The sequence below is a fragment of the Nannobrachium achirus genome, assembly GCF_963921795.1.
Source record: "Nannobrachium achirus genome assembly, chromosome: 2".
NCBI classification, from domain to species: domain Eukaryota; kingdom Metazoa; phylum Chordata; class Actinopteri; order Myctophiformes; family Myctophidae; genus Nannobrachium; species Nannobrachium achirus.
The window spans coordinates 63357523-63384393 of record NC_137811.1 but is presented as its reverse complement, the minus strand read 5'-3'; the positions used below and the strand labels follow the sequence as shown (position 1 = coordinate 63384393).

General features: G+C 44.6%; 1 protein-coding gene across 2 annotated transcripts; it reads right to left on the bottom strand.

Moving 5' to 3' along the window:
* Positions 1 to 619: 619 nt before the first annotated feature.
* rasip1 (Ras interacting protein 1) lies at positions 620 to 25872 on the bottom strand. Of its 2 annotated transcripts, none has more exons than XM_080746715.1 (17): positions 25735 to 25872; positions 23832 to 24216; positions 21331 to 21455; positions 20270 to 20721; positions 19525 to 19785; positions 18342 to 18589; positions 17604 to 17762; positions 16750 to 16954; positions 13892 to 14193; positions 12028 to 12189; positions 9769 to 9809; positions 8877 to 9031; positions 6180 to 6292; positions 5062 to 5371; positions 3775 to 3938; positions 2144 to 2285; positions 620 to 887 (listed from the first exon to the last, which is right to left on the bottom strand). In XM_080746715.1, the coding sequence occupies exons 3-17, from the start codon at positions 21453 to 21455 to the stop codon at positions 709 to 711; spliced, it is 3018 nt and encodes a 1005-aa protein (XP_080602841.1). In that variant the 5' UTR covers positions 23832 to 24216; positions 25735 to 25872; the 3' UTR covers positions 620 to 708. The 2 variants fall into 2 exon arrangements, with proteins under 2 accessions (XP_080602841.1, XP_080602842.1); XM_080746716.1 differs by having other exon boundaries at positions 25647 to 25775.
* Positions 25873 to 26871: the final 999 nt, after the last annotated feature.

The following is a 26871-nucleotide window of genomic DNA, read 5'->3' as shown; positions in this document are numbered from 1 at the left end:
GTATGGCCCAATAAACACAAGGCTTTTATATACTCACATCCAAAATCCTTTCATGGTATGCCTTTTATTTTGAGTCAAATCAGTGGCAATATATTCCCTTACATGAACATAATCGGACTGTTAATAAATGTACTGATATGTAATTGTGGGTATTAGTTCTACTAGTATAATTTTCATGTCTCAGAGAAAAGAAAAACACTGCATCCAGGCAATGCAATACATAAAATAATGTAAAAGAAAAAAAGGAAAAAGGGTAAAAAAAAGAAAAGAAAAAGAAAAAACTGTTTTGTCCAGTTTACATTTTCCTAAGTGTTAAAGGAGTAGTTCACCCCCAAAATGACTTTTTTTCTATTGATTAGTCACGCCATGGAGACTAGAGTTCAATAATATTTTTAGTTTTTTGTCGCATTCCTAAGACAAAAATGTGATAACAATAAATTTACCCCCATTCGTTCTGGATGGGGACCCGTTTTCGAAATGGGTCCCCATCCGGAATCAATGGGGGTAAATTTACTCGAATCAAAATTTGTCTTAGGAATGTGACAAAAAACAAAAAATATTATTGAACTCTACTCTCCGTGGCATGAGTAATCAATAGAAAAAAAGTCATTTTGGGGGTGAACTACTCCTTTAAGCTTTGAAGCATCTCTAGATACCTCCTGTCTACGTATGTGACACCCATCCGCCATGAGACAAATTCTGGCTTGTTCAAAGCCGAGTCCTCTGGTTGGCTGGGAGCTCGTCCTGGTCAAGTCCCCACAAGAAGCTCCGCAAGCGTGTCACTTCCTTTTGGAGCTCGGGGCTGGGGATTGGCTGGGACAGGTCCAGCCGAGGCGTCTCATTGGGAAGAATGAGTGGAGGATGGTCCAGGAAGCTTTCAAAGATGTCTGCAAAATGTCAGAGAGGGAACACCATGAGAATAAATACACAGAAACAAATGATAGCTGGAAGGGCATTCTTTACTGGGATTATAGACACCACAAAGACGCAGCAGCAGGCACAGCATGTACTGTAATGTACATACACCTACTGTCTGGAAATTACTTTGAACTAGACTGCACTCTGTCGAGGTGCCAACTTGTATCAGGTCTCACTTGTTGGTTGGTGGTGTCACAGAGAAAGCTGCTCCCTCATTGGCTAAAGGCCTAACCAACAAGATATGGCAACATACACACCCATACACCGTACCCACATACATACTGTACATACACACCCATACACAGTACCCACATACATACTGTACATACACACCCATACACAGTACCCACATACATACTGTACATACACAGACAGAGCTCATTACCCAACATTTGTGTTCTGCTGGCGCAAGTATTGATAAAACCATGCAACAAACAATAATGATTGCTCCCTGGAGCTCCTTGGCTGCAAGAGTTGACAATGGTTAGCTACTAGTAATACATGGCCAGCCATGTCTTTGATCAAGATAAGACATCCAATATGCAATGAAATGATATAGAAAGTTTAACCACTTGAACTCTCTATAGCATCCCTATTGTGGGTATGTCATAAAAGACGGAATTCTGTGAAAATAGGCGTACATTTGGAAAAATGTACAACTACAAGCTCCCAACGCCATGTGTTGTGAGCTTGTAGATAGGCTATTTCCGACGAAGATATTTGGTGTAGAGCAGGTTCCCCAATAGGCGGCCCGCGGGCCATTTGCGGCCCGCAGGGGGCTACTGTCTAGCCCCCACCAATCCCAGTAATAATGGTGGTATAAGAGCAGCAACAACACTAGTATATCGTCGTTGTTGGGTGGAAACCTTGTATCTCCAAATTTGTATGTTCTTTCGCAAAGTTAAGCCCTGCTTCATCATACAAGGCCGTCACAAAAAGTAGTGAAAACAGCAGATCTACAAGCACACAACGCCTTGTATATCTGCTGTTTTCACTAGTTTAAATCATTTTTAAAATGATAAATGCAAAACGAACGGTTTTCACCCGACAACGACGATATCTGAACTGTCGCTGGAGTAGCGGGACCGCCACCGTCGCCCTAAGCAATGCTGTGGCCCTCGGCTTGGCACCCTAGACATAATTCGGCCCTTGGGGAAAACTAATTGGGGAACCCTGGTGTAGAGAGAAGAAGGATTGAAATGGCAGGCTGTGTGGTTTTGTTTACCTCCACTCAGCTCAGTGCCAGGGGGAGGGGCCCAGGAGGCAGGCGGAGCTCTGGCTGGTCCCAACTTGTAATGGGTGAGCAGGTGGTGCAGCTGGGAGGGGCCTAACAAGGAGTGGTCCTCCAATAGGCTGGTCCAGGATGACTGACAGATTGACAAACAGAAGAATGACCATCAATATCCTGAAAGAGAGGAGGCTGGTGGTTTCGGACAGTTAGGCCTATGCTGTGTTCATACAGGCTACACGTCGTTCTTAAAGGGGTACTGTCACTTTAAAAAGTCATCTTATAATATGAGTTAATATTTTTATGATGTCATTGTGGGAATGCGTAAGTATAAGCCAATCAAATTAATTGACTGTTCTTATTGTACTGGTCAGCTGTTGTTGGGGAGCGAGGGGCAGATTACACTGTGACATGAGTTTCAGACTGTTTCAGACTGTTTTCAGAGAGACCACATGGGGAGTCGCTCTCCATTCCGACATATCGCCACTCCGAAATTGACTTCTTATTGTCAGAGTGGCGACACTTCCATAGGGGTTAAGTTTAGTGTTAGGGTTAGAGATAGGGTTAGTGTCGGAATGGAGACATGTCGGAAAGGAGACATGTCGGAGTGGCGGGGTGTAACCGACCACATGACCTACTGTATCATACTATTATAATTGCGGGGCGTGTCAGCGGGCCTTTAAGGGAAGCTGGAGCCTTGAAGCTACCAAGTGAGGCACCGACGCCTGTCACTGTGTGACCGGTGTGAGGTGCTGCAAATCAAAGTTGTGGTGCCCTGAACTTTGTTCAGCATGCTAATGACACCGCCATCAAACAATCATGTTTTTGTTTCACGATTTCCATTCCCACTGTTAACCATTTCCCTGCGCTATTTAACCCTAAACCAGGGATGTCAAACTCAAATACACAGTGGGCCAAAATAAATAAATAAAATGTACAAGTTGAGGGCCCGACCGGTTCAATGTTTATTTAAAAAAATTATTGCACATATTGAACCTGGACCTAACACACCCTATGCCCTAACCTTTTCATTTATACAGGGTGGCTTGAGCAACACTTTGACGTATGCAGCAACAATGTAGCCGGTCAGCCTTGTAGTGGTCGTTTTGTAGCTTTGTGTCACCACTATTGTGAAGGCAGCATCAGAGTACACTTACAGTGAGCACAGACCTAATCACCACAACGTAGACCCAGAAGGAGTTGTAAACACTCTGGCCATGTTAGCCTGGGTGCCAGCCTGCTCGCTGCGTTCCGTGATTTGTTTTTTGTCACGATGTGATAAATGGTAAATGGTAAATGGTGCATTTATATAGCGCTTTTATCCAAAGCGCTTTACAGAGATTGTGCATTACATTCACCCATTCACGCACACATTCATACACCGGTGGCGGAGGAAACCATGCAAGGCACCAACCAGCTCACCGGGAGCAATGTGGGGTTCAGAGTCTTGCCCAAGGACCCTTCGACATTAACTCAGGGGGAGCCCGGATTCGAACTGGGAACCCTTCGGGAACCCTTCGTGCTCTAATAATGGTTTCTCTACCCCTGAGCTATGCCGCCCCAGATCCACGGAATGTGGCGTAGCAGGCTGGTACCCAGGCTAAGGCCATGTACCAATAGAACATTACCTGGATGAGGCGGGTCTTGGGCACACACAGGAAGTTGACAGTGATGGACAGTTTCTTCAGGAACTCGGAGGCGATGTCTCCAAGTCCCGCTCCCTGCAGCCAGTCCATCACCAGGTCCAGGTTGGTGCGGATCTGGACCGCTCTGGACCAAGAGAACAGTCCATCTTCAAAAGATAAGAGAAAGTGGCAAACCCATAATAATTCTGATTCGTGGGAAATAAGACATTACATCAATCTGCTATGCAGGTAAACACCTACAGACATTATTGTACAACGAAGTAGTGCATTAATTTATGAAAGAGGTTGAAATATGGAGGTTTCTGCCCGACAGCAATGATATGTTATATCCTGTCAGAATGCCCTTTAGCAAGGCACTGAACCCATAATTAGAACAGTAACGCATTGTACAGACACTCTCTCTCCAGAGAAACCAACAATGAATGATGTTGTTGTTTCCTGGTTTAAAACAAAGACTGCATTACAGTAAATGGTAAATGCTGTAATTGATGTAATTTTCTTATTAAACTTACCTGTCTGTTCTAGCCTGTTGTCAGGGTTAGATGCTATTATTCACCTTTACGAACATAGTTATTAAATAGGCATGACTCATGATTATTATAAAATATTGTGAATCATATCATTGTGAAAGCAGCAATTAGTCATCCACACAATATTGCTATCATGGTACTTCAAAAGAATATTAGGACATCGACTTTGCATATCTGAGCCAAACATCTCCAAAAGGTTAGCGACACCCACAGCCACAACACCAGAGGGAGTGCACACAATGATCTGATAACACAAAACCATAAGACAAATAACCCATAAGGTAAATTCTCCTTCTATAACACTGCCACACAGGTGTGGAATTCCTTGACAACCTCCCTTAAAACATGTAGCTCACTGGCATCCTTCAAAACTGCCCTGAAAACTCACTTTTCAGGAGGCCAGAGACGGAGTAGTTATCACTTCTCCCATAGACAGGTGAGAAGTGAGCACACCCCCTTACCTTAGCCCCATCCCCTTGTTTCCCCTATCCTGTACATAGTGTTTTTATAACTGCGATGTTATTGAATGTTTTCTTTGCTTGCTATTTGTCCATGAATTGAATACCAAGGACTTCCAACGTAAAAAATACTTATTTAGGCAGGGTGTTTAACTGTACTTGTACTACATTTCTATTGTATTGACTATACTTGTACTGTTCTCCATTTTTGTCTAATAAAATATTCAATCAATCAATCAAAGTCCATTTCGCTCTGCCCCTAAACACGGCCCCCGCCTCACCTCTCTCCAGCAGCGTGTTGAGCAGGGAGGTGTTAGTGAAGAAGAAGAGGTAGCCAAAGGTCTGGGAGGTGAGCGGCGGGGACAGGCACGCCTCCCGGGACATGATGAGCGAGCAGCGGTACACGTCCACCAGCCCTGCCACGGTGGGGGGCAGGTTGGACACGTCCTCCACCTCCCCTCCGCCTCCTGCACCGTCCCCGCCCGCCTCGCCCTCTGGCGTCCGTGCGCCGTCCTTTTCCTTGTCCTTGTCCTCGGCGCCACCGGAGAACGGGTTGGTGTCCAGCAGCGCGGGGAGCAGTGAGTACAGGGTCTGTGTGGGGGCACAGAGGAAACATGAGCCAGTGGTGGGGAAGTAACTGGTATATTCTGTTGCTGTCGGGCAGAAACCTCTCAGCTCCATGTTCTAACCTTTTTGAGCAGTGGTCACACCGTCTCCTAAGAGTGACTTTGTCGGTATGTATGTTACTATGTTACTATTCATGTCCGTTGCATGAGCTACAATACCGCTGGTGACCAAGTGGCCCTGTTGCGACACACACACACAGGACCCTGCACGCACGCACGCACGCACGCACGCACACACACACACACACACACACACACACACACACACACACACACACACACACACACACACACACACACACACACCACTCACTTCAAACCTTTTTGTAAATTATTTGAATCCTGAAAAGTTGGCTAATAGTTTTGGACATAAGAGGTTTCCACCTCGACAGAGACGATTTACTCAAGTATTTACCTTTTTCGAAACATTATGCTTCTACTCTACTTCACTACATCTCAGAGCCAAATATAATGTTTTACTTCACTACAATTATTTGAAAATGCAGCCTAAACTAGTTACTAGTTTAGGCTACTTTGGGCAGATTACTGAAGTAAAAGTGAGCGGTGCAGGCTGCTCAACAGCACCGCTGTGTGGCTGCAGCTGGTGTTGCAGTAGCCTACTCATACATACAGACATACACCAGCCGCCACATACACCAGCCGTACTCATACGGACATACATACACACTCGGTCAAATGTTGGAGCGGCAGGCATTCAAGATCTCTGAGCTGAAAACTGTGCATACTGTACATGATGAATGGAGTTCTCTTACCTTGGTGAGGTGATACACACACTGCTGGAAGGTATGCATGATGACATCATCAAGCTGCGCCAAGGCCTCCGAACACGTGTCCATGTCAGCTGACAAAACCGGGTCTCCAGGAGCTTTAAGGACACAGTTATTGAGTACTTACTGCAATTCATAAGATTTGTGTCCTACCAAAGATTCAAACGCAGAGTGCCTAAATAGATTGAATGCCCTTTTGAGCAGGGGCAATATTGTGTTTTGAGATTCATGCACTTGTCAACCAGTAGTGGTTCTACACTACATTGTAACAAGTTGCGAGCTTGTACTGTAGATTGTCTATTTTTGGCCTATTTCCACCAAATGTTTGCCTATATGACGTGCCTAGAGTAGGGATGCCAAGATTCATGTGATTAATAAGGAATCATACTTTTATAGAGATGTGGTCTGAGTGCTGTTATGGGGAGATATTGGCTTTCATTAGAATGCCAAAGCCAAACACAATAATCTAATCTGAATTAACCATGGTATAATAATGATTATGATGGTGTAATGGCCAACAGCCCTATGTTGTATCTATTGCTAATTACACATCTGTGCAGACAAAAATCTAATGCAGAGTTGTGATTGCAAGGATCTACTGTTCAATAGCTATACATGCTCCCTCTAGCTCAGATTATGGAAAACAACAAAATAAGATACCATAGTTATGCAGACGATACACAAATCTACATAATGTAGACCAACATAATTGTCCAATACAAACACTGAGTAAATGCATTGAAAAAATCAATTGGATGTGCCCAAAAGAATCTTCAATTAAACAAAGACAAAACTGAAGTAAATCGTTTTTGGAGTGAAGAAAGAAAGATTAAAAGTCAGCGCCCAACTCCAATGGGTAAATAAATACTGTAACAGCGTCTTGTCTTTACAGGTCTTCCTAAAAAAAACGATCAAACGACTGCGTGTTGATTCATAACACTGTGGCTCGACTCCTTACTATTATGAAGAAAGTGGAGCACATCACTCCAGTTCATAAATCCTTAAACTGGTTCCCTGTGTGTCAAAGATTAGCTTTCAAATACTAAGCTTTAAATGTTTTAGGGACAAAATACATTTCTGATTTTGTACGATATCATGAACCATCCTGACCTCTCAGGTCATCTGGGAAAGGCCTGTTGTCTGTCCCTATACCCAAATATGAATGTGGGGATCAAGCATTGGTTTTTATGCACCACATTATCTGGAACAAACTCCCAGAAAACTGCAGGTCTTCTTTATTTTAAAGCACAACCTAAAGACCTTTCCGTTTGCCGCTGCCTTTGATTTTTTTTCTCCCTTCTTTTTTCTTCTGCACTGTAACTGATTCTATACTGTACATATTTACTCCTTTGTAAAACACATTGAATTGCCTTTGTTGTTGAACTGTGCTATACAAATAAAACTGCCTCGCCATGTGCCTTTGCCTACCCGACGTGCCCCCTTCTTGGCCTAGGATCACACTCCAGCAGAGGCCACTCTTCTGACCCATGCCGTCTTTCTCTAAGCGTTCCTATTGTCAGTCAGTAAAGGAAAATATACAAAGGGAAGTAGATTGCCCCCTTCCCTTCAACAGAAACAGTACTGTATGTGCCAGCTTCAGATGCAGTACCAAGTGTGTTACAAGCCCTGTGATATTTCCTGCTATTGTAGGGCTTGACGTTGGCATGTCTTCTGGTTATTCTAAAGGTTATGGTCTTTGTGGGAGGCAATAAAGATGGGACCTTTTGCTTTTGGCATTACTAGTAAACAGTGGTGTGAAGTAACTAAGTAAATTTACTTAAGTATTGTAATTAAGTACTGTATTTTGAGGTATTTGTACTTTACTTGAGTATTTCCAATTTCCAATACTTTTACTTCTACTCCACTACATCTCGGATCCAAATATTGTACTTTTACTCTTTTATTATTTGAAAACTTTATAGTTACTAGTTACTGTGCAGATAGAAATTATAATATTATAAAACATAAATTAAACACTTAAGCCCTATTTTTACCTTGGCTATTAGCCGATGCACACACACCAAAATACCTATGAGAGTGGAATCCGCGTTCCGCCAATGCATTTCAGCCACGCACCAAAAGAGTTTATCCGCTTGCGACCATATTTTGGTGTGTGTGTGCACACCTAACAGAGTATTTCTATTTTGCAGTATTACTCACCACCACTGCTAGTAAACTGCAGTTTTTTTGGGGGGTGTCGCCCTCCATTCCGACATGTTGCCGTTGACTTCTTTTTTTTTTTTTTTTTTTTTTTTATAATTATTATTATTATTATTTTTTTTAAGTTTTTTTATTTTATTTTTTTTGCTATTTCTGCCTTTATTGATAGGTGTACAGTAGGCTGACAGGAAACGGGGAGAGAGATGGGGGGGTGACACGCAGCAAAGGTCGTCAGGATCGGGAGTCGAACCTGCGACGCTGCAAGGGCTGGATTACCAGCCTAGGTGCCTGGACCACTACCCTGTGGCCCAGGCCGCCGTTGACTTCTTATTGTCGGAGTGGCGACACTTCCATAGAGGTTAAATTTAGGGTAAGAGATAGGGTTAGAGATAGGGTTAGTGTCGGAATGGAGACAAGTCGGAAAGGAGACATATTGGAGTGGCGGGGTGTAACCTTTTTTGTGTGTGTGTGTGTGTGTGTGGGGGGGGGGGGGGGGGGGGGGTGTTTTGAGGTCGCCCTCACCTTCAAACTCCCACTCCCTCTCCATGGTCTCCACCTTGACCTGGAAGAAGTTGAGCAGCTCCGTGGCGTTGGACATCCAGAACATGAGGGGGCGCAGGTCAGACGACAGCTTCTGTACGCTGGGTGTGGTGATCTCCACCTCTGGATCCGTGGAGCTGCTCACACATGTTGACACACAGGAGCAGGGACGTGCAGAGAATGTTAGAGAGGCAGGGGCTGAAATTGCTAAAAGGGCCTTTTAGTGAAAATATTGAAAATAGCAGACCTCCAAGCTCACAACGCGTCGCAGACGCGCTGTGAGCTTGGATGTCGGCTATTTTTTGGTTCTTGATACCACACTAAACTAAGCATAATCAAGTCAATACTGGAGATGTGATGTAACAGCATGGATTTCTATACAGAGGGCAATTCTTTAAACATAAAGATGCTGCATTCATGTTCAGGAGAGTTTGGACAAGGCTATTCTCTTGAATGCTGCCGTCAGGTATGGCATGGAAAGAGGGCATTTGCATTTCTTTCACCATAGTAAAAACTGCATTCATGGTCTGGAGAGGGAACTTTTTACAGATGGTTAAAAGGGCAGGGGCTCAAGCCCCCTTTGATGTCTATGTGTGCACGTGTGCACACAGGAGGCTACACTATAATGTCATAGCATTCATTCTCGTGGGATGACTGTAGCGTGTCATTATATATACAGCATATTAACAATTAGAACCGTGTTTTTCATCACCACGACATTTTAATGTTTTCTTGCAAAAGCCGCAGAAATGCGACCCCGAGCCATAACAGCACCGGCTTGCAAACAAAACATGAATCAGTCAGCGTGCTGTCAGTCTCTGGGAGGCATCTCTAAACAGAGGAAACGTGACGTTGTGCAAGAAAATGTTCTTACTTCTGCGTGGGATGCTTATCCCCAAATTCCTTAATGTTATCCTGTAAAGAGAGTTGGAGGCAGAACAGAGGGGTGGGGGGGAGAGAAAGGGAGAGAGAGAGGGAGAGAGAGAGTGGTCTGGGCTTAGTGTCAGGAGGGAACAGACAGACAGAGTCTGGCGCGGCCGCCAGAACAATTACAACACTTTTTCCAGCGGGAGGGAAGTGACATCAACTCATCCTCCGTTCCTGTCCACAGTCTGTCTGCCAGGCCACAGTGAAGGGCATCTGTCTGTCTCTCTCTCTCGTGTGTGTGTGTGTGTGTGTGTGTGTGTGTGTGTGTGTGTGTGTGTGTGTGTGTGTGTGTGTGTGTGTGTGTGTGTGTGTGTGTGTGTGTGTGTGTGTGCGTGCGTGCGTGCGTGCGTGCATGCGTGCGTGTGTGTGTTAGGGATGGGACGATATGAAAATTTCATGTCACGATTATTGTGACCAAAGAAATTGCGATATTATCGCAATAATCAAAATGTCCCCAACATCCATTATCCTGGGGCGGAACATTTGCAGAAAAATTGCAGATCTACAAGCTCACAACGCGTCGCAACACAACGCGTTGTGAGCTTGTAGATAGGCTATTTGGTAGAGAGTGAAAAAAAAGACTTTAGAAGTATTTCTATGTATACTAAGTTATTTCCAGCTCCGTTTCACCAATTATGGAGGGCATGGTACCGGATATGCAGCTCAGCAAATAAAAGGTGAATTGATCCCAGTGCGTGACGGAGGACAATTTCACGATGCATTTAAATCTCCATGATACGATTGTAAGTGTTTTTCATCACTATCCACCTGTTTCCGCAAACATTTACTGGAGCATTATGTGTAGGACACTTACGGTTAACAGCAGACATACAAGCTCACATCGCGTCGCAGATGCAACCGCTGTGAGCTTGTAGATCACACTCGGCTGCGGCGCCGGAAGCTCCGTGCAACTTCTGCGCAATGCACGATGGGACGTTGGAAAGTTGTGGATAAACGATAATGACGATTATCGTCCCATCCCTAGTGTATGTGTATGTGTGTGTGTGTGTGTGTGTGTGTGTGTGTGTGTGTGTGTGTGGTCCCCGTAATGCATGCATACAAACATGTGTGTGTGTGTGTGTGTGTGTGTGTGTGTCCCTTATCAACCAGCACGCACACTACTGTTTGTTTGTTAACTATGGGACAGTACCAAAAATGGGTCACAGTCTGAGGGTCTGGCTGTTGATAGGTCCTCATACAGCAGGGTGTTTTCATCAGCCTGGGTTCTGAGAACTAATATTCATCAGTCAATATAAAGGGAAACAACTTTCCCTTAAATAAAGGTGATCAGATTTCTGCTACGGTAAATGAGTGTTGTGTATGTCAGAGCATGTTCAGTCAGGATTTGTTTGCAGTTGCTGGTCAGTCTCAGTGCCAGTTTCTATTCTCAACCAATCACATACAGTACACACTTTCCTAATAGCCTCATTAAAACGGGGAAGTTTGGATTGCTGTGTTGTGCTGCTGCTGCCCTTCTAGGAACTGCTCACCCTCCACCACCCCAGCTACCACCTGTTGTTTTGGCTTTCAACAGGTGGTAGCTGGCCGTTACGAACTATAGAGGGATCGGAAGGTCCAAATTTGGTTGCGGAGATGTATCATGGTCACTCAGAGTACCTCAAAGAAGATCCACTCATCACCAAACCAAATAAATGTTTTGCTCATTTGAATCAAAAAGGGGAACGGTGTGACATATCTATGACGTATGACATTGACATAAACATTGACAAGTTTTAACACGTGCAATAAAAATGAGTGGAAGTACTTCTGTGGACTGCTGGCAGTGTGCGGAAGAAATATGGTGCTGATCGGTCAAGCAGTTTGCGATATTTGCTGTGGACAAACAGGCACACACACACACACACACACACACACACGCACGCACGCACGCACGCACGCACGCACGCACGCACACGCACACGCACACGCACACACACACACACACACCCTCTTATAGACGTCTGTCTAGACTCCATGCAGAGCGACACCATAAAAGCATTTTAATTCAATTCGTGAGTTGACCTGGCTGAGCTAATAATAACCCACTATGTGCTCTCACACCATCATTTGGTAAGAGTCATCAGTGTTCTTCAAAGATTTCAAATGAATTCCATTCCAGGAACTCTTGGATTCTGACCTGGTTATCGTGTTGGGGTCGATGGCTCTTCCCTTCATCATAATACACATATTTCCCATCATAACTCACCCACACTATTCCTTTGATGAGATTGGCCGCCTTGAGCAGGATCTGGGGTGTGAGAGCAGGGTCAAGATGCTTGGAGGCGTGGTCTATCATGATTGACAGGAGGTAGGCAGGGGCCAAGGGCCCAGCACCAGAGTCCGGGGATGAGTTTTTGGAGATGATCTCCTATAAAGGAAAATTGTAGGGACAAACAGTAAATTGGTGCCATTCTTCACGTTTTACATTTGACATGCTAGGCTTTTTTTCTTGTAATTATGTATTTCTGTTGCATTTTATGCTTTATTCAGATATGAACAGAGAGATTGCAGTAAAGAGCCTCTTGATTTGACCCGGGGTCCACCAAGGATCTGTAGTAAGTCCGCTAGTATCCGTCTACACCAAATGAACACGTTGTGAGCTTGTAGATCAGCTATTTCCATCGGATGCTCACCCCACAGTAGGGACACTATAGGGCTGTATTTTGAGCAGGAGAGTTCAGACTTTCCGACATGCAGATTTCCTCTAAGTCCATTCTAATTCGGGGTAATGCTTTTCAGAAGATGTGAGTGACGTCATTTCGTAGTTGAAAAGGACGAAAGGTTCGGTGGTCGGAGACAGTATGGACAGGCCTTTAAGTTAAGGCATAAATAAGAGCTAGTACTTAAGACAATAAAATAGAGCCCAGTCTGGTTCATGTGACCTCTTCTCACGATGGAGCAGTTCAAGTTGTATAAAGGTCAGCACTGCGGTGATAATACATCCTGAGAACCTCAGATGTTCATGTTAGGCTGAAGTGTCAGAGGGAGACACATTGGAGGTAAGATAAGAAGAGGGTGGAAGGGTTTTAGAAACATCTCAGTAAAAACCAGGGCCCTATCAGAGTGAGTAGAAGAGAACTATGTGATGGACCGCAGCCGAGTCAGGGGAGGACGGAGATGTGAGACATATGCAGCATCGTGAAGAGATGACGTTTTTAATTTGAAAACAAATTCTCACAACCTCTGTTACCCTGAACCTGCCACGTTTTTACCGTCTCTCAACCGTCCACGGAATTTGGGAGGACGGCTGTATAGTTTTTAGCTCTCTGGAATCGGATGCAGAATGTCATGAAACTGGAGCACTAACAGCAATCCTTTTGGATTTTAAAAGTTTAGACGGACATGTGTTTTATGTATTTTATGTCTTGCTTTGTGTTTTTATTGTATTCTATGATGTAATCACCTGCTTGATTGCTTTCTTGGCCAGGGCTGACTTTGCAAAAGAGATTTCGATCTCAGTGGAACTTCACCTGGTTAAATAAATAAACTTCACCTGGTTAAATAAATAAACTTCACCTGGTTAAATAAATAAACTTCACCTGGTTAAATAAAAGTTAAACACAGTTGGAAATGGAAGATAGAGAGCGACTGTTCTGACTGGAGCTGGAAGGTTGTCATCACATCAACGATTCCGGTTCCTTAACGATTCCCTCTTAACAGTCCGATTCGATTCCTTAACGGATCCATTTGTACACTCTCAGAGTTATGGTGGTACTTGAAATAAAAAGGTTTGAGAATCACTGGTATTGTAATTGCATAGGGCATAGCAGTAGGCGTGGTTTACTGGCGCCACAAAAAAATCTGCCATTCATTTTTCCCATAGACGTTTACAAAAATATTAATATCAATTATTTTAAGGCTAGAATCAAGTCACCCAGGATCCTGGTGAATCAAGACCATAAAATCTTTGATTCTGTGAAAATAAATATTTGAATATTTAATTATATGCAGCAAAGGTCATCGGGATCGGGACTCGAACCCGCGACATGCTGTCAGGCACCAGAGCCTGTACGTGGTATGTGCCTGGACCTTCCCAGTTCCTCAACCCTACAGTCATCACCAGGTCTCACCTGCAGCAGCGCGTCGGCGTGTCGGGGGTGGAACTTCAGCAGGGCCTCAGTGGAGCCCAGGTACTGCCTCAGGGCCTCCTGGCGGTCCACCGTGCCCGACGGGCAGCAGGGCGTGGAAGAGGCGTCCGCCTGCCAGGGCAGCGCCAGCGCCAGCGGGGGAGCCGGGGTCACGCGGGGGTCACGGTACAGGAAGAGGAAGTGGCCCCCCAGCCCGATCACGTCCCCCGGCTTCAGGGCCGCCTCCCGGTAGAGGGCCACGCCGTTGTGTGTGACGGCCCCTCCCCTGAAGGGCCGCATGAGAGCTGAGGGCGGAGAGGAGAGGAGTCTCTTTAGCGTTACGATGACCACAACATATGTCGGTACCAGGGCAGGAATTTCATGGAGGCCATGAAAGCCGCCGTTGCCCCTCAGTTTGGCCTTCTGCCCCTCAAACCAATGGCATGGCCTGAGGCTACAGTGGCCTTAATGCTCAAGCTGACTGTACCACTTTCTCCTCTGTCTCTTTCTTGTCTATATGTAGACAGTAGACACTAGTGTCTCTTTCTTGTCATGAGGACACCTTTGTCTTTTTGTTGAGATTCTGAAATCTTAGCTTCCCGAGTCCCCATCTTTAAACCAATCCAGTGACTTTGATTGGTGCAGGGCTGAGCATGGATCAGATTGTAAATACCATCATTTATCTATTTCACTGCAGATTAGGTTATTATCCCTAACCCTTAAATTCAACAAATTCTTTCAATGGACTAAAATCTTGTTTTATTTGATGAGCTTCCTGCCCTGGCATTTGGCCTTTGTGCCCTCAAAAAATGGACAACACCAAAGGCCAAGTGGCCTTGCCCCTAAAATGATGAAATTCCAGGCCTGGCCGGTACAGTGTTCTTGCCTTTACAGTCTGTATGTCTCTTGGTGTCTATGAGAGGCAAAGAAGAGAAGCTGAACTATTCAGTGTCACATAGGTCTGCTTTCTGTCGTCTTTAGTCAAAACTCACTGTTCAGTTTAGATCACCAAATATCTGGAACAATCTCCCAGAAAGTGCTCAGTAATTTTAAATGAAAGCTGAAGACCTTTCGGTTGCTGCTCCCTTTTATTGAGGCTTTTGATTTATTGTCTTGTATCTGTTCTATTTGAGCTTATTATTATCTTCTATTTTCTTAACTCTGACATTTGTATTGTAATTGTATTATTAAATAATAAAATGCATTGATATTTAATATGAATTAAAAGCACTATTTTGTGTAAAGCACTTTGAATTGCCTTGCTGTTGAAATGTGCTATAATGTGCAATAAACTTGCCTTGCCTTGCCTTGGAGCCTTTGATCCAGGCAGCCACAGACTAAATCTAACAGAGCGATGTTATCAAGTATCCTAAGTGCTGCACTCAATTCAAAAGACATGCAGACAGGCACACCGCCCATGCTGCTACTGTACTGCACCGCTCGGTCATTTTCTCCGCTTTGCATTGTTTGTTTGATGTGTGTCGTCAGTTTGTGGATGTTGTTTATCTGCTATGCCTCGCTGCAACCCAAACTCCTTATCTCCTCCTACGCAGACTGCGGGTGCACGGTACGACTGTTTTGAATTCTGGGGTTCCGTGCCACACCCTGTTGATTGCGACGCGGACTGACCAACTTGATTTTCTTTTGTTGAGGGAGAGTTGGCAGTCCACTTCACCCCACCCCACCCCACTTCCATTTTTGTTATAGGATAGTTTGTGGCAGTGGTTCTCAAACATTTCATGTCAAGGAAGCCCAAATTGTATTTGGCCACGGAATTTGTGAATGTGCCAGGGACCCCCTTAGGAGAATATCTGTGTTGTTGATAATGTTCTACATTTTCAAAATCGCTAACAAGTTAATTCATTCACAATCTGGGAACCAATCGTCAAAGAAGAAAGGGCGACACCTAATATGTTCATTCTATGTGTTTAGCTGTCGCTACTGGTTGTACAGCTGTCAAAGTTTCCTCCACCTCCCTGGCCTCCTCTCTATGGAATGTAGTTATGTGTTAATGGTTGTTTTGTGGATTGTACTGTGTTTCTATGGATTGATTATGATGTGTGAGTGATATCTTAATTCATGCAACTGAAGGTTCAACATTATGTGCATGTAATAACTGTATATTATGCTTTGCTCTGGGGTGGTGTGTGAGATTCAAGAATGAGACAGAATCTCAGATTCTGTCTCATGCTTGAGCAGGAAATCGTAATATCACATCAGAGCTACAACGCCAAACTAAACGCAATATCATTGTAATAAATGGTAAATGGTTAATCTGAATAATGGTGTAATGGAACTTTAATCCTGAGTGTCTAAATGAAATAGGGTTCAATCGTTTGTCATTTTGCTGGGGCCCCCCTGGAACCCCCTCTCCAGGACCTCTTGGGGTCCTCGATCAGAACCCCCTTTACAAAGTACTTGTTTGGAAGGCATTTCAACGAGCACAATTGGCTGTGTTCACATGCAGGAGGGAAGTGGACTGAGGGGAATACTGTAGCGTGTTCTTCCCCATACATGTATGTTACATCCTCCCAGAGAAACTCCTCACTGTCAGGTGAAAATAAGTGGACTGGCGGATGCTGTCAGAGGTGACACATGCTTGTATGCCCTCCCTTGTGAACCAACCAGTAGGGATCAGCAGCGACAAGGAACCGCATGAGTAGAAGGGTCTTGGGAAGTGACAGAACAACACAATTGTGAGTGCAGGGGGGGGTATTTGAATTGATTGAAGATAGACATAGAAGGTCAGGCACTGGTGGAACTCAGTTCTATTTTGGTCAGCTTGTGGGTCTGAAGACTGTGTGACATATCAGGCCTTTTGTAGCGCTCGAACCGAGGCTCATTTGGACCTGGTTCCATACCTTGTCCAGAGGGCGTCTCAGGAACGGCGGCGTCTCTCCTGACCAGCAGGTGTCTGGCCAGGAGGTCAGGTGCGGATAGGAAGGTGTCCACCTTCAGCGGCCTCTTCCCCTTCCTCTCCCTCTCTCTGTCCTTCTCGCGCTCCCTCATCGTGGGCTTCCTCCCAAACACGTGTGTTTGCCCCACCATGATGTACAAAACAAAATCCTGAACATAAACACAGATAGGGAAGGAGAAAGATAAAGAGCAAGGGGGAGACACACAGAGAGAGAGAGAGAGAGAGAGAGAGAGAGAGAGAGAGAGAGAGAGAGAGAGAGAGAGAGAGAGAGAGGACGGGAGGTCTGCTGTTATCTCCCAGGCTCTGTGCTCACGGTAATCTCTGATCTCCCAGATGTTAAGTTTGCGCAGAAGGCAGGCAGATAAGGTATGAAGTGTGTCACAGTTTGCGACAATGGGGACCTGTGTGAGGTCATTGTGCGAGATGGAGTGATGTGCACAGAGGGGTTTTGTGCTGTCTGTGGAGGTATTGTTGAGGTATTGTGTTGCTGTGGAGCTTGTTTTGTGCTCGGCGTTGAATGGGAGAGGCTGTGTGAGAGCGATGGAAACAGTGATGGTATGTGGCGATTAGGGACATGCAGGTATGATGTCATGTGTAGGGGCGTGCACGCGTTATGGATGTATGCGTGCGTCCCCGAGCGCCCGGGACTACGGGTTCATCCGTGCATGCGCATGCACATCTGTGGGCGAGTGAGTGCTCACTGTACAGAAGGCCCACTTTTAATGAGTTTATCGTGGTGTTGACTGTGCGTGCGCGTGTGTGTTTGCGTGTCTTATCGTCTGATGGTGCACGTCTTGCCTTGCTCTGGTCGTAGCCCTGCAGCAGGAGGAAGTAAGGACGATCCGTGGGCGGAAGGATCAAGCTTTGTGACATCACTTCCAGGTCGCAGCTGGAATAGTCCTTCTCTTCCTCTTTGGGCGGTTCCTTCATCCAGCTCACCTTGCCTTCACTCTTAGTCTGCAGTAGTGGGTTAAGAACACATGGTTTTCAAAAACTGGCAAAGATCATTTTGCAAAAACAATAGTGAAAATAGTGTAGGAAAAGAATAGTGAAAAACTCACAATGGCTCGTAATGAAAGGCATTGTGAGCTTGTAAATTGGCTATTCTGGGCCACATGACCATCATGAAGTATCAAACCTGACTGTGAGTGATTCAAAATCACACCATTGAGTAATCATTGATTACTCACACCATGGAGACTTAATAATATTTTTAGTTTTTTGTCGCATTCCTAAGACAAAAATGTATTAAAATAAATGTACTCCCATTGATTCTGGATGGGGACCCAAATGCATTTCGGTCCCCATCCGGAATCAATGGGGGTAAATTTACTATAATCAATTTTTCTGTCAAATCTTTTCGACAAATACAATAAATTATTATTGAACTCAAGTCTCCATGGTGTGAGTAATCAATAGAAAAAAAAGTCATTTTGGGGATGTAAGCAACGTATTGAATAGCTCCGCTCAGAAACCTCCCATACCCTCAAACGTACAAAGCAGAGCGCTCCCTCCACGTTACAGTGTGTTCCTCACCTCTACAGGCTGTGCTCCAGGCATCATGCTCACAATGTTCTTGCGGTCATGCATCCCTCCGCCGTTGTTGGGGAGGTTGCCGGAGCGGCGAGCGTTGTTGCCGACGTGGTTCCCTTGGCGACGGCGCAGGCTGAGGTTCATGTCGCTGATGCTCCTCCTGAGCTCCGAGTTCCGGGGGCGGTGGCCGCGCTCGCTCTCCTCTGGCCCCTCGCCCCCCGAAGACATCCTGCCCCGCCTCCAGCGCACTCCTGCATGGCACCCAGACAACCACAGCACAATTTAGATCTAGAGTCTAGTTTTGGTGTCATTTTGTGTATTTTCTCTTGTGATGTAGTGCACAGTAGATTACTTAGTGCAGTGGTTCTCAACCTATTCAGGCCACGATAATCATAATCATAATCATATTTTAACTGGGGACCCCCCCAGTTGAGGCATTACATTTTGTATAGTTCTATAGAATAGCAGATCTACAGTACATGCTCACAACGCCTCGCAACGCCTATTTTCACAATTTCTGCCTCTAATATTTGACAATTTGGCCAATGTGTCATTTTAGTGGTATTAAAAAGACCTTAAATTGGCACTTTAAAAATTTGCATATACCCTCTATACACTTAAACTTTATGTTGGTTTATTTACTGTTGAGCGAGAAAACATTTTTGCACATTAAGTCTGTCATCTGGAGACCCCCCAAAATAATTTGGGGACACCCCTGGGAGTCCCAACCCACAGGTTGAGAACCACTGATGTAGTCCACAGTAGATTACTTAGTGTATGGTGTAGAGTAGTGGTTCAAATTGATTTGGGTATTCGGCGCATATTCTTCAAGTTTCTTCAAAGATTTTGAAAGATATTACTATTTTTGAATAGCCGAAAAATTAAATGTGGCTTAACTTTAGTGTTTAAACTGTTCATGTTCATGTAGCTGGGGACCCTCCTTAAGGACCCTTGGGGGCCCCCAGACCCCACTTTTGAGAACCAGTGGTGTAGTAGAGTACTTTGTGTTCACAATGATTTAAAAAAAAAGATCTAAGTAATAAAAACAAGTTAACAAAGCTAAATACTAATATGAGCAGGTGAAAATGTTTTATTTGCCTTATGACAACATCTCACCTGCATGGGTCTATTCACGTTGAACAACTGAACACATCCACTCATGTCTAAGACAGAACTACATCTGTACCTTGGTAATTCTCTCCCTCCCTCTCGCGCTCCTTCTCTCTCTCTCTCTCGTCTCTCTCGTACTCTTCCTTCCGCTGGATCTCGAAGCGGCGTTCGAAGCCATCTTTGGGCCGCCACATGTCCAGCAGCATGAGGGGACATTCCCACGGGGCCACGCCTCTCCGACACTCCGTCTCCCATTGGATGGCTCCACCTGGCAGCTGCGTGGGCTTTCCAATGACATCACACAACAGGAAGTCCTCAGGGTTGTGTTTCTGGAGAACTGGGAGGTGATGAGGGGAAGGGAAGCGAAGGCAAAGGGGGGTGAGGGGGGGGGGATTAGTTTTCCTCAACACTCTCTGTTTGTGTTTTTCATTAAGTCGTTTCCAGTTGGGTCTCCTACGTTTTCTTTCATGTTTCGAACAAACCAGAACACAAACTGAAACTGATACCCGTATCATAGCGAGGGTTGAAAATGAGGATGGCCACCCTCCCCATGTAAAACTGATATTGACAACCGACTTAATCTTGCTCTTGTAGGTTAATCAAATAATCGAGAAGCAGGTTAATTTCATTTACTTATAACGAATCGTCACGAAAACATTGTCATAGATTTTGTTTTTATTCGTCTGATGCCACTTACTGTATGCCAATATTATACTTCCTTGTACAATAGTGGCAAACAAAAAGTTTGAAAACAGACGATCTACAAGTGATGCGACGTCTGGTGACAGTGGTGAGCCTGTGAGCTTGTAGATCCCTCTTACCCGCGTCCTCCGTCTCGTCCCTCTCCCGCTCGGTGTAGCGCGTGATGACCTGGGCGATGAGCTGCCTGGCGGTGGAGTGAGCACTGGCCAGCAGGGAGCGGTAGTTGGCCCCGCTGGACAGAGCATCTCCGTAGATCTTGATGAGGCCGGGCGCCGAGGACGAGGCGGGGGGAAGGTAGTGGTGGGTGGAGGGCTGGGCGGACTGGGCCCACAGCTCCCTCTGGCTCTCCCCCACCGCCCGGTCACGGTCGCTGTTGGAGCGCCCCCTCAGGAAGAGGTGGGACAGGCGCTTGGCGCGCGACTGGGGCCCGGCGGGCCGCGGCCGGAGGAAGGCCGGGGAGGGGGACGGGGACGGGGCCGGGGAAGCCAGGGAGGGGGTGGAGGCGGAGAGGGAAGAGGAAGGGGCCGAGGGGCCCTCGTGGAGCGAGGCTGCGTCAGAGCTGGTGGTGGATCTGAGGAGGAGCAGAGAGGGCAGAGAGGGGAAGACAGATGGAGAGGAAAGGGACTGGTCAGCTGTGAGTTATGACTGGCTGGACATGCACAACACGGACCAGAATAACAGCAGTGGGAAAGGTTGCAGGGTTCAGTGGGCACCGGGCACTATTCTGCCCAGGGTTTGATTTGCCTAGCTGTGTATTCTTTGTCACTGAAAACAAAAGGTAGACATTGCAGTAAAAGTATAGTGTGGATGCTAATGCAAGATCATTTTAGCAGATGTATCCAGATGTATTCCATAAGACAATAGTCCTTATGTACTTAAAACATTCCTCCGATAAGTAACCGGAGAATGACCTACTGCAGTGTGTGAAACAAACACTATTAAGGCAAAACATAAGATGATCATTTAACACATTAAACCCTATATACTTAGTTGACTGGAGTCCCTCAGGGGTAAATTCTAGGCCCTCTACTTTTTCCCTCTTCTACACCAAAAATGTTCAGCGAAAATAGGCGATCTACAAGCACACAACATGTGCAACATGACTATTTCCCCTGAATGTTCACTTGCTCAGAATTGGGAGGCTAGTATAGGGTTTAAGTTAACAGAGTTCCAGACTGACTTGACTGAGATAGAGCTGGGCCAGCGGCCCCCGAGCTTGGCAAAGTGTTTCCGGGGAGAGTTGATCCAGAGACCCACTGGGAAATGAAGCTTTCTGAAGCGGGCGGGACTGCCAGACCCCTCCATCTGAGAGGAGGAGGAACGGGGAGAGAGACAAAGATATGACAGAGAGACAAGAGACGGAGAGAGAGTCAGGGGTGAGGGATGGAGAGGGTGAGCGTGGAAGATGAGTGAGAATTTAAGACAAGAGAGGAGACACAGATAGGGAGACAGTTAATATAAATATGTTTTTTAATCCAGGGGTCTTCAACAGGGGGTCCGGGACCCCTAGGGGGTCCTCAGAGTTACTCCAGGGGGGCCGCCAAATCTTTGTGTGATTGGAACCTTTTTTCTTTCTTTTTTTACATTAACATTAGCATCCCTATTCGGAGGAGAACTTTAGCCCAAAATAGCAGACCTACAAGGTCACAACGCCTTGCAGGGCAAGACGTTGTGATCTGCTATTTTTGGCAAAGAGGTTTGGTGTATTGGGGAAAAAGAGCAGACTAAATAAAGAGTGAAAGGTCAAGTTTACTAATTATAGACGGTTTAAGTGGCTAAATATTTGAAAATACACATTAACATGAATACAAAATGATAGTGCTGTCAAACAAGTCAATGAAACTATCTATGAAATCTATGTAAAAGTTGAATCAGCAAAACTATCAGTGGGGGTCCCTGCTTCATCCCTCTGTCATTTTAGGCGTCCTTGGCTGAAAAACGTTGCCCTAATCTACGGTTGTTGAGATAATCTGTCCCCTGCATTATGCATTATGGTGAGGAATGTGTATCAGCAACGCCAAGACGGAAACAATGTAACAATAGCATGACCTCATCATGCAGAAACACCAACAGGATAACTACAGTAAACTGTCAACATGGTAAACAGAGCTCGAATCTCTCTAATGGTGCATCTCTCTTCTAAATATAGACCCTGGTCATTTCTGTAGTCTCCAAACAGGAAGCAGGTTCTGTGAGACTCAGGTCCAGCTGTCGTGATGAAAGGGAAATGCCTGCTCTAACGGACACAAGCCTTGAGTTGGGGGGAAACAAATGTTGATTGGTCAGTTGCCTCTTCACTTTGACTGTGCCTAGGTTTCTCTGCTATGTTTGAGAAATATAATTATACAACAACAAATAATAAGGAGTGGGACTGGGGTAGCAGCAGTTTTATATCTTTATACATCTGTCCTTCAATCTGATGGCTCTAAAGCAGTCAAGGACCCCTAAATTATTATGTATTTGGCCCCAATCTGAAAACATTTTGTACCAGGGACCCCTAAACAAGATTTGTTTTGTTAAAATGTTTCAGAATTATTCCAACTTGGTGTGTTCCAAAAAGATCCCAAAAGGTGTGTAGATCTACTGTAGATTGGCCGATGTACAGTATATACTGGTTTGTTGAAGATAGTTTTTAGTAAATGTATTTATTGATGAAATGCAATGTTTATTTATAGCAGTGTCACTTTAAGACAACATGACATTGACCATTGTCACTGGTGTCATCCCTAATGAATCGATTATTAAGTGATTTTGGGCCCAACCCATGCAGGTGCATATCAGGTAGACAGACACACCTGCATTCAGATTCGATTCAGTGATTGTTTGAAGAACTCAAGTCGATGCCAACATATTGTTCCACCTCCCCTTTCCCCTGGATTTTACGTATACGGTAGGAAATAAAGAATGATTTTAATTGCTACATAAATAAGTTGTCAGACTCTGCTGTATTCACAAATCACAACACTACATGGTTAAACCAATATATTATAACTATGGGTTCAACTGATTTTGATGCTTTATTAACTCATTTTGCGTGGGGACCCCCTGGAACACCCCAAGAACCCCTGTCGTTTCCCAGACCACACTTCGAGAACCAGTGCGCCAAAGAAAACCTGTCTGCTGTCCTTCAATATGATGGCTCTCACCCAATCACCAGACACATGACATCACAACTCCATACCACAGGTGGGATTTGGAGAGGTTATAGCCAATAGGAAGCATTCACACCTGAGCCATAAAAAACGTGTAATACTGGTTTATTTATTAAATGCTCACTAGTTTGTTAGCTTGTTTATTAATGTTTTTCTTTTTTGTGTGTGAAATAATTTAGTGAGTTCAAATATCTTTCTCAACCTTCTTTAACCTGCACAGTTTAGTTGTATTTCGTTGCTGTGTTTAGTCATACCTGTAACTACCGTGTTCTATCATTGTGCAAATAAGATTAACGCAATCTAAACTAATGTTATGAACTGATAAGACTTTGAATCAAACATGTAAACCCTTGGATTGCCCATCCATATCTCAACCATCACTTTCAATGTTATTCTTCTGTACAGGAAGTATAGATTACGTTGTCATTGGGTCCCTCCTAGTCGTAGAACATGGTGAAAACTATAGAAATCTAAATTCTGTAACAAACTAATATACATTAATACAATATAAGTTTTTTTGAACACTTACCCACAGCCTCTTCTGATCTGTTTACTAATGTATTACAGATATCCTTGGCAAGAGATGTTGTCCCAGGCTAAACGCATATACGCAACTGAAAGCAAATTAAAAACGGAGCCGTTTTCTCTCTCCCCACGATAAAAACTCCATCTTTCAAAGGTCCCCGCCTGTCACTTATCAATGTACCCTTCACTAATTACTCACTGTCCATTACTTCTCACTTTTAAAGACGGAATAGCTTTTACTTAGCTTTCTCCCCCAAACAATCTGGACAAAAAGTGCTCCGTCTCTCTCCCCTTGGTTTCTCTGCCTCTCTGGGTCTATAGATAGAGAAACAGGCCTATTGTTCTAAGTGACAGAATTTCCTTCCTTTGCTGTGGACAACACCTATATCCTGAGTGAGAGAGAGAGAAAGAGGGAGAAAATGGGGAGAGAGCGACAGAAGGGGAATTTACACACACACATACGGGTCCTTAAGGCCTTGCTTGCCATATTGTATATAGCCTACTGTACTTAAACAACAAACATAACATAGTTAAGAACAAGAGAAGAGTTAAGTCAAAGGAGTCCCAACTCCCCTCCAAACTATAGCTAACTGGGAGCAGTTGGACCCTGGAAACAAATATAATCTCGGATAAAATCGAGGCAGGGAGTCAATGAGGCCTAGCGACCAGTGAATCTGGACAATGCCTTAAAAAGGAACAGCAGTCTGAGCAGAGCATGTATTTCCCATTCTAAATATTGTGTAAATGTGCAGCTAAGACTGCAAACATCAAACAAACTGTGTCTCAATGAGAAATGGATGGAAGAGAACTTTGTCTGATCGTCTCTCAGCAACATCACAACAATACAAACAAAGAGTTTAGAGACCAAATGAGATTGTGTCTGGAAATAGTGACAACTACTCAATTGTAAACGCAACATTTGAACATATTTATGACAATGAAATTCAGATAATGAATATTGAGTTGACGTCTCTGAAGAAGGGACGTCGATATTGTTTATGTCAGGGGTCTTCAACAGGGGGTCCTCAGAGTTACTACAGGGGGTCCTCCAAATCTTTGAGTGATAGAAAGTTTTTTTTTCTCCTTTTTCATATTAACCACTTGAACCCTAGTGTCCATATTCTGAGAACTTTAGCCAAAAATAGCAGATCTACAAGCTCGAGGCGTTGTATATCGGCTTGTAGATAGCTTGTAGATCGGCTAATTTCGGCAAAGAGCTTTGGTGTAGAGGGGGAAAAGAACAGATAAGTTCAGTGTGAAAGGTCAAGTATATTAAGAAATGACGGTTCAAGTGGTTTAAATGTTTGAAAACACAAATTGACATGAATCCAAAATACACTGATGATTGTGCTGCCAAACAATGAAACTATATGGAATCTATGAAAAGGTTGTGGGGGTCCCTGCTTCATCTCTCTCTCAACTAAGGGGTCCTTGGCCTGAAAACGTTGAAGACCCCTGGTCTAGAAAAGGGCTCTGTTCTGTTGTATGGCTTTTTGCTGAAAAGAGGAAGGAGGAAACGGCGAGTCAGGAAGTTAGAGGGACAGAGACACCTGCGACCTTTGACCCCATCTACTACAGGAAGATGGTGACAGGAAGAGAAAGGAGAGACGGAGCGAAAAGGACAAGAACTGGGGTTTGGGAATATTGGTTGTCAACAAAGGCATCTTTCCCATCAGACTGTGCGAGCTGCTTCCAGTGAATTCTATAGACGTTACCCTCATGCGGTGGACCCAAAACTGTCTCCCATTCCTCTGTGACAAACCCCTTGACAGTAAAAGCACAACTGTGTGGAGTGTTGACCACACATACGTAGCCTTACTGTACATGATGAGGTAGTGAGCAAGACACATAAATCTGGATGTCTGATTTCCAAGCGGCGCAGATTGGTTCCAAAACACACAATGTACCTGTAACAGGCCTGAGACAGAGGTTGTCGCACGACTCTGTGAACACCCCCTTTGCGTCATGGAGTTTCGTTGTTCTGTTTGCTTTGGGACTGCGGATGAAAACCATTTCATATCCATTTCCAGCCAAGTACAGTAGTCCTTTCCGGGTATGGGATCTGTTGAGCAAGAGAATGTATGAGAATGAAGCTGTGCAATGACCACCCCTTCCCTCAGTCAGGACTGGACACCACCACAGTCTGAACCTCTTGAGACTCTACCTCACCACACTTCTCTCACCCTGTAGCTATCACTTCTACCGGTATTATTATATATTTCTTTATAGATTATGCTACAGTATGTTGATTTTAATTCACAATTATGATATGAACTAATAACCAACATCCATCCATCTACAATGCATACTGTAATGATAAATAGTATGTTACGCATGCTATTTAAATAAGAGTACCGGTATGTTGTTTGCTTGTCCACAAATGCTACAAATCACATGTTATTTAGAAGGCCTGGTGTTTAGGAAAATGCTAGGTTTGTTGTTTACCTAGTTTCATAGTTACTTTGTAGCACTCGATTCTTCTCTTTGCACTTTACTTATGTGACTATTTGACCTGTTGTTGTTTGTTGACTAGTGTTCATGCTATTTACTCTGATCTTGCACTTGTAAGTTGCTCGATCTGGAAAAAGTATCTGCTAAATGCCCAAGTTGTAATTTTGTAAATTGTATCACATGAGACATTTAATGACACAAATACAAGTTTGGTTTATTGCTGCAGGCTATACTGTAACCAGGGGTATATTAGTGTTTTAGGCTTCATTAATTCACAATAATGCATATTTCTTTTGCAAAAACAGGACACACTTGATTTCTGCGATTATAACGCCCGGGATTCAAACTCGGGTCTCCTGCGTGAAAGTCCAACATCTTAACCACTAGACCAAAAGGTTATCTTTATGGACCAGGGGATATACTTGACTTTGAGGCCATTAGGATCAGACTTACCCCCCTTTTGACTTCCTCCCAGAGGGAAACCCGACCTGGGTCACGGCACCATTGTAACGCCCGGGATTCGGACTCGGGTCTCCCGCATTAACGTCCAATCCCTAGTATAGGCTGTGAACCAGGGGACATACTAGACTTTT